General features: G+C 33.6%; 2 protein-coding genes across 2 annotated transcripts; both read right to left on the reverse strand.

Annotated features, from left to right (window-relative positions):
• Nucleotides 1–8,916: 8,916 nt before the first annotated feature.
• LOC135226939 (uncharacterized) lies at nucleotides 8,917–9,249 on the reverse strand. The gene has a single exon (XM_064266619.1). The coding sequence runs from the start codon at nucleotides 9,247–9,249 to the stop codon at nucleotides 8,917–8,919; it is 333 nt and encodes a 110-aa protein (XP_064122689.1).
• A 237-nt stretch (nucleotides 9,250–9,486) lies between these two features.
• Nucleotides 9,487–9,936, reverse strand: LOC135226940 (uncharacterized). Its single transcript, XM_064266621.1, has one exon. It carries the CDS (start codon nucleotides 9,934–9,936, stop codon nucleotides 9,487–9,489), a length of 450 nt encoding a protein of 149 aa, XP_064122691.1.
• Between the last annotated feature and the right edge of the window lie 642 nt (nucleotides 9,937–10,578).

The following is a 10,578-nucleotide window of genomic DNA, read 5'->3' on the forward strand; positions in this document are numbered from 1 at the left end:
ATATGTTATTAAGTGTTCCCTTTTCTTCTTCTCCAAAGAATGTGTTTACTATTGCCATGTCGAATGACACAGCAAAGTCCACTACACTCTCTCCTTCTGGGTTTCTCTCCCAAATTCCATGGCCCCCATGCACCCGCCCAATCGCCTCATTTTCACTTCCTACATGGCCATTCAAATCTGCCCCAACTATCACCCTCTCATGCTCTTCCAGTTCTTGCATTATTCCATCCATGTCTCTCCAGAAATTTCCCTTCTCTTCTTCTGTGCAACCAACTTGTGGTGCATATGCGCTTATAATATTCAGAATCTCTCCTCCATAACATATCTTCAATCTGATGATACGGTCATTCTTTTCTATGCACTTCTATTACCGAGTTCTTCAGTTCACTAGACAGTAATAATCTAATTGTTGAGCCATTGATGACTCCCATATGAAAAAAAAAAACATTCATGGTCTCCAAGCACTACAACAACTTGACATCAGCCTCATTAGTAGCTTTTTACCATTATTACTTACTTTGTTTACTTTGTCTTTATGTACTGCCCTCAACAAGGATGATACACTCTTGCGGGCCTTTGTACGTTTTCCACAAAAGTTGCTTCTTATATTTTATAATCGTCTTTTAGTGTTTTCTCTTTAGTATCGTAGCTCCTGCAGAATAGGAGAGCCTTTATTTCCTTATTAAATTTTCTTTCTTCTTGTATGATCTTCACTTCAGGCGGTATTTTGCTGTATAGTCTTTATTCTAGGTTCAAATAGTCTACATGTCTGATCACAATATTCATTTCAGATCTAAATAAGCTTGAGCAGTTTCTCAGATATGTTGGTTCATCGTATTTTAGTTCTTTAAAGACTGTAAGAAGTATTTTGTATTCTATTCTTGCTTTTGCTGGGAGCCAATGTAGCTCAATTAGTGCTGGGGTTATTCTGCCAAGGTTACGTAATCCTTTTATTTAATCTGGCGGCTCTATTTTGTACTCTTTGCAATTTTCTTAGTAGGTAGTCAGGGAGATTATAGTACATAATGTTGCAGTAGTCAAGCTTCGAAAGTTTTTGGTGACAAATTGCTGTTTTCAGAGTATCTCTTTTAAATATTTTCTAATAAATGCAACGTTACTAATTATAGTTACAGGTTTTTACGAAATGCAATATATGATTTTTCATCGATAACTTATTATCAATAGATACTCCTAAGTTCCTCAGTGCTGCTGCAATGTTTATGGATGAGCCAATGGCTATTCTTTTGAAGTGTTCATATTTTCGTAGTGCACTATCAGATCCAAATGGCATACACTCAGTTTTGTCTTCATTGAGTTTTAGTTTCTTCGCCGGCATCCATTTTTTATATCTTTCATTATTGCATCAATTTTACTAATGGCATCTTCTACCGTTTCGAGAGGAAAATAGAAGTGAGTATCATCAGCATACAGTTTATAACTAACCTTTTGCTCGTTTAGGATTCTAGACAATTCAGTTGTTTAAATGCCAAATAGCACTCCTCTCGTTAGGCCATTCTTTTCTTATATCACATTTGATATAACCATTATAACCTTCCTGTTTTCTAAGTGGCTTTTGTACCATCTGAGTACATCATCTCCAATACCTATGCTCTCAGGTCTTCATGCAGCAGATGGTGGTCAGTTGTGTCAAAAGCCGCTCTTAGGTCAAAATTAACCAGGTTACTACATTTTCTACTTGCCATAATTTTTATCATATTTGCCATTGCGCACAATTTAGTTTCTTTTGAGTGTTTTTTTTTGTAAGCTGACTGATCATCAGGTATAACGCTGATTTGTTTCAAGCGTTTCCACGTTTGTTCGTGTACTACTGTTTCTATAAGTTTTGATAAGTGTGATAGGTTTGATATGGGCCTGTATAGGCAAAGATTTTTTTTATCACCTTTCCCTTTATAAGTCGGCTTTATACAAGCAGGCTTTTCACTCTTTGGGAAGGATGCCTGTGCTAAACTCATTTGGGCAATATCAAAATAAAGCCCCCGCAACAGATTGAAGTTTGTTGCTTCTTTTAAGTCAAGTTACTTATGGGAAATGGGTCGTTTCATCAGTAGGTGCTCTTAGCTTTGAAAAACTGCTGAGGCTAGAGGTCTACAAATTGGTATGTTGATCATCCACCCTCCAATCATCAAACACACAAAATTGCAGCCCTCTAGCCTCAGTAGTTTTTGTTTTACTTAAGGTCAAGGTTAGCCATGATCGTGTGTCTGGCAACGTTAGGGGACAGGCCACCACCGGGCTGTGGATGAAATTTTCATTGGCTGCGACTCATACATCATTGTACGATGTACAGAAAAACTGGTATTGCGTTTTTTACTTGTTCCTTATGAGACGGGCATTAAAACACTTCAACGGGAGATTTAGCTAATAAATCGAAGAACTCCACTTGAAGTTCCATCTAGTGCGCAATTATTATTTAGAGAGGTAGGAAATTGAGGGACTCACAAAAACGCCTCCGTAATTGATTGGATATCTTTGCCTGTATTGGTTGACAATGGGTCATCTTAGGTGCTACATTTAGTAGTTCTGCGCCTGTTGGCGACAGATAATCTGAATTATCACCCCTATAGGCTGAGGTTATCATATAATTATTTCATAATTATATACCATATAATTACTATATTATACTTATGTATTTGTTCATTTTTTGTAGTGATGCAGATTTAGCTATAACTCTTCCCTCTACCTTTATTTAACTTTATTGTGTTGAAATATGTTAAACAAGTCATATCAGTTTTGACAGTTCATGATAATTGGCACAATGTGAATAATAATAGTTTTAACTTAAATTCTAGAGTTATCGAAAGCTCTCTAAATCATTGATTTATTTATCTCAACACTCTTGTTGAATTTATTCATCTAAATTCTAAAAGAACATGATAACTCATACGTTCATGCACACAAGCGCACATAACATACATAGCACATAAAGTTACATAGGACTCTGAAAAAAATGTTTATTTGCTGCTTATGAATTTTGGATGATTCCCATGTTGACGAATTTCCATAAGCCCTTTCTACACGTCCTATTATATTTAAACTGTTCGATTTTTCAGGTCGTAGCGTCAAGTTTTCATCTCTCTCTGTTTTCAGTCCAAACACATAAACGTTAAAACTCTGAAATGAATTAAGCATGCAGTGGCAGGCAGCTTACTGCTTCGAAAGGCTGCAAAGCAGCCGGGGATTGTTTTAGCTGCTCCTGATTTTGTTAGAGAGAAGATGAAATTCGAACACGTTAATTAAATGGAAAAACTGGTAGTGTATCCCATGATTTTATATATATATATATATATATATATATATATATATATATATATATATATATCTATATATATATATAATGTGTGTGTGTGTGTGTGCATATATATATACATAAATTATATACATATATATATATAATATAATATATATATGTATATTTATGTAGTATATATATATATATATATATATATATATATATATTTATATGTAACACATATATTTATAGACATTTGTATATATATATAAATATATATATATACGTATATATATATATATATATATATATATATATATATATATATATATATATACACACATATATAAGTAAGCGAATGCCACAGGAAAATGATAGGCAGAAGTCCAAGCACTTTCGTCTCTACTAAGACATTGTCTTAGTAATGAGGAAAGCGATTGGATTTTTGCGTATCATTTTTCCTGCGGTATTCGCTTATTTAATGAAATCACGTGCATCCTCTGTAATTTTTAAAGAATATTTATACATACATACATATAATATATATATATATACATATATATATATATATTATATATATATATATATATATATATATATATATATATATATATATATGACAGAGAGAAGAAAAATATAAATATAAGTCGTCCAATGTTACCACAAAACAATAATCAGAGTAGGAATAAAGATTAAGAAGATAATGACACAGACCTACTCTTACTCAGTAAGAATAAAACCTGTTCCTTGAGGCTTTGAGAGTCTAGATTCTCATCTTTTACACAAAGCTCCAGGACAGCATTTAAATAAGTAGGTTAATGATATTTAGTTATTAAAAGAAAAGATATATATGTACGTATGTATGTTTATATATATATATATATATATATAATATATATATAATATATATATGTGTGTGGTGTGTGTGTGTGTGTGTGTGAGTGTGTGTGTGCGTGTGTGTGTTTTTGTATGGTGTTTTTACGTTCCATGGAACCAGTGGTTATTCAGCAATGGGACCAACGGCTTTACGTGACTTCTGAACCACGTTGAGAGTGAACTTCTATCACCAGAAATACTCATCTCTCACACCTCAATGGAATGCCTGAGAATCGAACTCGTGACCACCGAGGTGGCAAGCAAAGACCATACTGTAAACCACGCCACTGGGACGCTTATATGTGTGAGTGTGTGTAACTCAAACACGAAAATATGGAACGTGATGAACGCTTATGTTAAGGGTGTTAGTAGGAAATGGTTAAAACGAGAGATGAAAAAAACAAATAGCGGCGTCACGTATATCGAATACTCAAAGATCACCATACTGCTATTGTGAATGTTGTTGAAATTACCCAAAAGAAAGTTAAAAAAAAAAAAAAAAGAATAAATAGACAAAATCAACGAAGGAAGGTGAATCAATGAATACCGCTGTGGTACTCCATTCTTTCACTTTGCTTCGTGGATTTAGTTTTTATAATATCTATCTATCTATCTACCATCTATCTATCTTATATATATATATATATATATATATATATATATATGATGTAATATATATAATATATATACTATATATATACATACATATATATATATAGATATATATATATATATATATATATATATATCTATATATATATATATATATATATATATAGATATATAGATATTATATATATATATAGATATATATATATATATATATATAATATTACCCCTGTCAGCTCCGGGGTGACAAACAGATAGAGCACATAGGAAAAGCATTCTCACCACCTGGTCGTAGTGAGAGATCTGAAACTAATCCACAGAAAGGCAGCGTTTATAATTGATTTATCTCGATGAAACACCATAATATACGCAGATTACGCCAACAATTAATTAATCACAAATGCTGCAGAGATAGCAGAGGGTAACTTCTGCTTCAGGGGAGAGCAGAGGTTTGAGAGATACTAGGATGGGTAGCAGTGGGTCAGTCCCTTTCTATCCATTCTATGACCCCTTTCAGCCTTTGCTTATGTCAGTGGGATAGAATGGAGCCAGTCGCTTATGTGAAGGGTGTTAGTAGGAAATGGTTAAAACGTGAGATGAAAAAAATAGCGGCGTCACGTATATCGAATACTCAAAGATCACCATACTACTATTGTGAATGTTGTTGAAATTACCTCAAAAGAAAGTTAAAAAAAAAAAAAAAAAAAAAAAAAAAAAATCAGTGACGTTCTCGCAGCTAAAGACAGTTAGTACCAAGATTCATTCAATATGTTTGTTAAATGTATGCGATAAGTCTCCGACGTTTGTTTAGAATGTATTTCACTGTAGTGTGGATGCGCCCTAACAAACACGCCGCCTGTAGACTACTTAATATAACCTACGTCCAACTTCATTTGGGAGGTAATACAAGTTATGAGTCCAGCGCGACTCTGTCACAAAGAGCTGAAATGAAATATGCCCCAAGTTTAAAGTATATCATCCTTGTTTGCGAAACTTTCGTAACTGATGATATGAATTTAGTGCAGATTTTTGCACAAAACACAAATCCCATAGCTTTTTGGTTTGTGAATTGAGATATTTTCTTTAGGAAAATGGAGGAAATTTTAACGTTTTCATAAAAATTACCATTTTAGCATGTAAATCTGAGATCATTACTGTTAGCGTTAAGGGAAATGCGAAAGTTTTCGCTCAAGGTATGTATAGTTTTATTTTAGCTTATAAATTTGATGTCTTTGTTGACATACGTAATTACAGGTAATTTTGTTTACCTTCCTAGCTGTCAATAAATTCTATATTCTCTCTTTCTCTCTTTTACACACACATTTACACAGACACACACACACACACACACACACACACATATATATATATATATACATATATATAGATATATATACATATATATATATATATATATATATATATATATATATATATATATGATATTAAGAAGATATATATATATATATATATATAAATATAATATATATCCTTATATATATATAATAATCTATACATACATACTATATAATTATATATATATAATATATATATATTATATATTATAATATATATATATAATAAGATATGAGAAGATACTTCCTCGCAAAGCAAGATTTTTTTTATGCTTCCAACCATTTGATGAAATCTGTTAGCGCTCTCGACTTCCCCTCTATATATAAAACCGAGATAGATACATTAGAGTATCTAGAGTCATCCCCGTCCGGCAAAAGCATTGCAGACTCGGCTTAGAAAATGTTATTTGATCCAGTAATTACACCAGAGCTGATTAAGAACAGATGGGATGGGAAAGGGGAGAAATCGACTCGTCTCTTTGGAATGTTGCAGTAGGACGGTTGTGGGGGTTGTCTCAGGTTTAGAAAATGGAATTGCGCCAGATGGGAGCTGAATCATTTAACCTGCCACTTTTTTCAAGGATCCTTTTAGTCACTTAAGCCAGCAAGTCCCTTTCGCAATTAAAGCAGCCAGAACATCAGCTGGTTTAAACACCTACACAAAATTCTCTGCAGTATCATTTTGAGCCCCTATGAGGCCTTCACCCAAGTCTTGCTTGCACTCATGTTTTCTGGATGGTTATTCCCATCTTTTTCAGTATATATCTTTCACACCAATTATCCAGCCCCCTTCTAGGTCTTCTTCACGTTCCTAACAAATACTTCTTAATTATACACATGTTCAACAACCATTTGTCTGTCCTTCATTCTTTCTACTTGACGAAGCCATCTCAAAATATTCTGGTCCATTCTTGAACCTATCTTGAACTTCTTTCCTCTTTTGCATATCTCTACAATTCCCACCCTTTCTCCTCTCAGTCCCCATTATATAATATGCTCATAGTTATTCTTAAAAGTTTCATACTTTTCTTTCATTTCCATTTGGAATCCACACTTCACCCCATAAAGGAGAGTTGGCTTTTATTCCTTGCCTGAAGTACCTACCATCATCCGTTATAGTTACGTATTAATGTTTATATGAACCAACCCTCATGATTTTATTCTTGTCCACTTTTACTCTGGAATTTCTCATCTTGATAAAACATGCAAGCTCTTTTTCCATTGTCTGCAGTTTTTTCACTATTTCGAATCAACACAGCATGAACAGTGATCACCAATCAATCCACTTTTCTTTCACGACTCTTTCTGTGATTCCAAAATTTTGTATTACTCAGACCACTCAGATCACAGCGTCCATAAAGATCCTAAACAGCCTCGGAGACGCACCACACTCTTGTCAGACGTACCTATACACGAACCAGTTGTCCTCCTGTCTACATCTAGCATAGTCTTTACTTCCACCGTAAAACTGATAATTGCTCTCAATACCTTATCTTCTTCACTATACAATTTTATCACTTGCAACAGTGTTTTTCCATCAGTACTCTCAAAAGTATTTCCCTTTTATATTTAAATTTCTCTCATGATTGCATCCTGATAAATACGTGTTGCACACACCTCCCTCGCAGAAACCTGCACAGTACTTTCCCTATCAGTTCTTCATTTATAATGTTGCAGTTCACTAGATAGACCGCGTTGAGAAAAGAATATTCATTGCAAGGAGTAAATCTCAAGTGGAAATAGATAAGAAAATAGATAAAAAAAAACATTCTCTCTTGAGATTTACACTGCTGACCTGTGATTTACCAAGCAGATATCGCTTACGCAGCCAGAGAAGGAATATAGGAAGCAAAGAACAGATAATTCTAATGCATATATATATATATATATATATATATATATATATATATATATATATATATATATATATATGTGTGTGTGTGTATATATATATAGATATATATATAATATATATATATACATATATATATCTATATATATATATATATATATATATATATATATAGTATATATATATATATATGATATATATATATAGATATATATATATATATATATATATACATATACGCATATATCTATATATATATATATATATATATATATATATATATATATATATATATATATATATATATATACATATATAGATGTATATGAATATATATATAATATATATATTATATATAATATATGATATAGATATATTAGTAATAGACATAATATATACATATATATATGCTATATATAATATATATATATATATAATATATTAAATATAATAGATATTATATACATATATATATATGTATCTATATATATATATATAGATATATATATATATATATATATATTTATCTTTCCCACCGTTAACCCTGCATTAAGGGGTCGGTTGCCTGATGCGTCATCTCCACTGCCTTCTTTCTATCAAAGGCATTATCCTCCACCAAAGTTCTTTTCTCAATATCTTCTTTCACTTTATCTCGCCATATGATTCTCTGTCTCCCTCTTGATTTTCTTCCTCTAACAGGTTCCTCCCAAGCCCTTTTCACTCTCTCCTCCTCATCCATCCTCAACACATGCCCATACCATCTCAATCGTGACTTTCTTATCACCTCTGTAATATTCCTATAATCCACCTCAGCATTCTTATCTCTGTTTCTCAAGCTTTACTTCCTCTTCTCTTCTTAGAGCCCATGTTTCTGCTCCATACATTAACACTGGTCTTATCACTGTGTTATTTATCTTGACTTTTAGCTTGATTGGCATTTTCTTATCACATACCACTCTAGCTACTTCTCTCCACTACCCACATGCAGCTTTTATCCTACTGTCAACTTCAGCCTCACATCCTCCCTCTTGTCTTAAAGTAGATCCTAAGTATTTAAAGTTTTCTGCGTGTTTTATAACTGAGCCTCTTCTTTCATGTATTACTATTCTGTCTCTATCTTCCCTATTGCTTAGCAAAACCTCTGTTTTATTCACATTCACCTTTAAGCCACCCCTCTCTAAAGACTCCTGCCACTCTCCAGCCCTTCTCCGTAGGTCCTCCTCATTTTCATCAGTAATCACCAGATCATCGGCATATAACAACTCCCACAGCTCTTCATTCCTGATCTCTTCAGTAAACACATCCATGGCCAAAGCACACAAAAATGGGCTTTATACTGACCCCTGGTGTAATCCAACACTAACTTCAACATTTTCTGTTTCCCCCAACTGCTGTTATCACTTTTGTGCTCATTCTTTTATATATCATCTCAACCAGCCTAACCAACTTTTCTTGGACTTTCCTTTTCCTTAAACACCAAAACATTACGTCTCTTGGGATTTATCATATGCTTTCTCTAGGTCTATAAGTGCATGATAGTGCTCCTATTTTCCCTCTACCCTCTTTTCCTGTAGCTTTCTTACTATGAAGATGGCATCCACTGTCCCTCTTCTTCTCATGAATCCATACTGCTGTTTCCTGATCTTTACAATCTCTCTTAATCTCTCATCCAGTATTCTCTCTAAAACCTTCGATTCATGCTCTATTAGTTTAATTCTCCTGTAGTTGCCACAATCCATGACATCTCCCATCTTCTTGAATATATATACCATTAGACTCTCCTCACAGTCCCTTCGCATTTCTTCCTCTTCCCATATACCTTCTAATAAATCCATCATACATTTCTCTCCCTCTGTACCTAGTAATTTGATCATTTCAGTTTGGAACTCTAATGTACTTGGTGATTTACCATTCTTCATGTTCCTTAATGCTCTCTTCACTTCTGTATCCTGTATCGCCATCACTGGTCCCTCCACCCTCTTTGCTTCCCCCATCTCCTCTCTTTCATTTCCAGTATTTAGCAGTTATTCAAAATACTCTCTCCATCTCTTCTTAATGTCTTCATCCCTATACAATATATTTCCATCACTATCCTTGATGACATCTAATTTACCCACATCTGTCTCTGCCTTTTCCTCAAGTTTGAAATATTATAGATATCCTTTTCTCCTTCTCTTGTTCCTAGTCTTTCATTCAACTGCTCTGCCGCCCTTCCAATGACCATACCTACCCTCCTTCTCGCCTGTCTTTCCTCTTCTCTGTACCTTAACTCTGCACCCTGTGCATGCCTTATTTTCCAGTCCTTAAATGCTTTTGATTTTCTTTTAATTGATTCTTGCACCTCTCCATTCCACCACCATATTTCTCCTCTCGACACTCCAGTGCCATTTTGCTTGGTGAGACGTTGCCATGCACAGTCTGATTAATCAACAGATATCACGCGTTTAACATACGTCTGGAAATTTATAAATATCTAGAAGTGTTCGTGAACTGACGGTGATAAGATTAGTGTGAAAATAGTAGTATAAAGTGTCTACTAAGTTAGTTTATCAAGTGAAATACTGTAAATCAGATCAAGATGGCAGTAAGTTCCAACTGTGGAAAACAATGGCGAAATTTAGCGTGTTTAGCAGATT

This window comes from Macrobrachium nipponense, chromosome 15 (assembly GCF_015104395.2).
Source record: "Macrobrachium nipponense isolate FS-2020 chromosome 15, ASM1510439v2, whole genome shotgun sequence".
In the NCBI taxonomy this organism is placed as follows: Eukaryota; Metazoa; Arthropoda; class Malacostraca; order Decapoda; family Palaemonidae; genus Macrobrachium; species Macrobrachium nipponense.

What these genes read in the sequence shown, in the direction of transcription:
- LOC135226939 (XM_064266619.1), bottom strand. Translation starts at nt 9,249, where the DNA reads ATGGATGTGTTTACTGAAGAGATCAGGAATGAAGAGCTGTGGGAGTTG.
- LOC135226940 (XM_064266621.1), bottom strand. Translation starts at nt 9,936, where the DNA reads ATGGGGGAAGCAAAGAGGGTGGAGGGACCAGTGATGGCGATACAGGAT.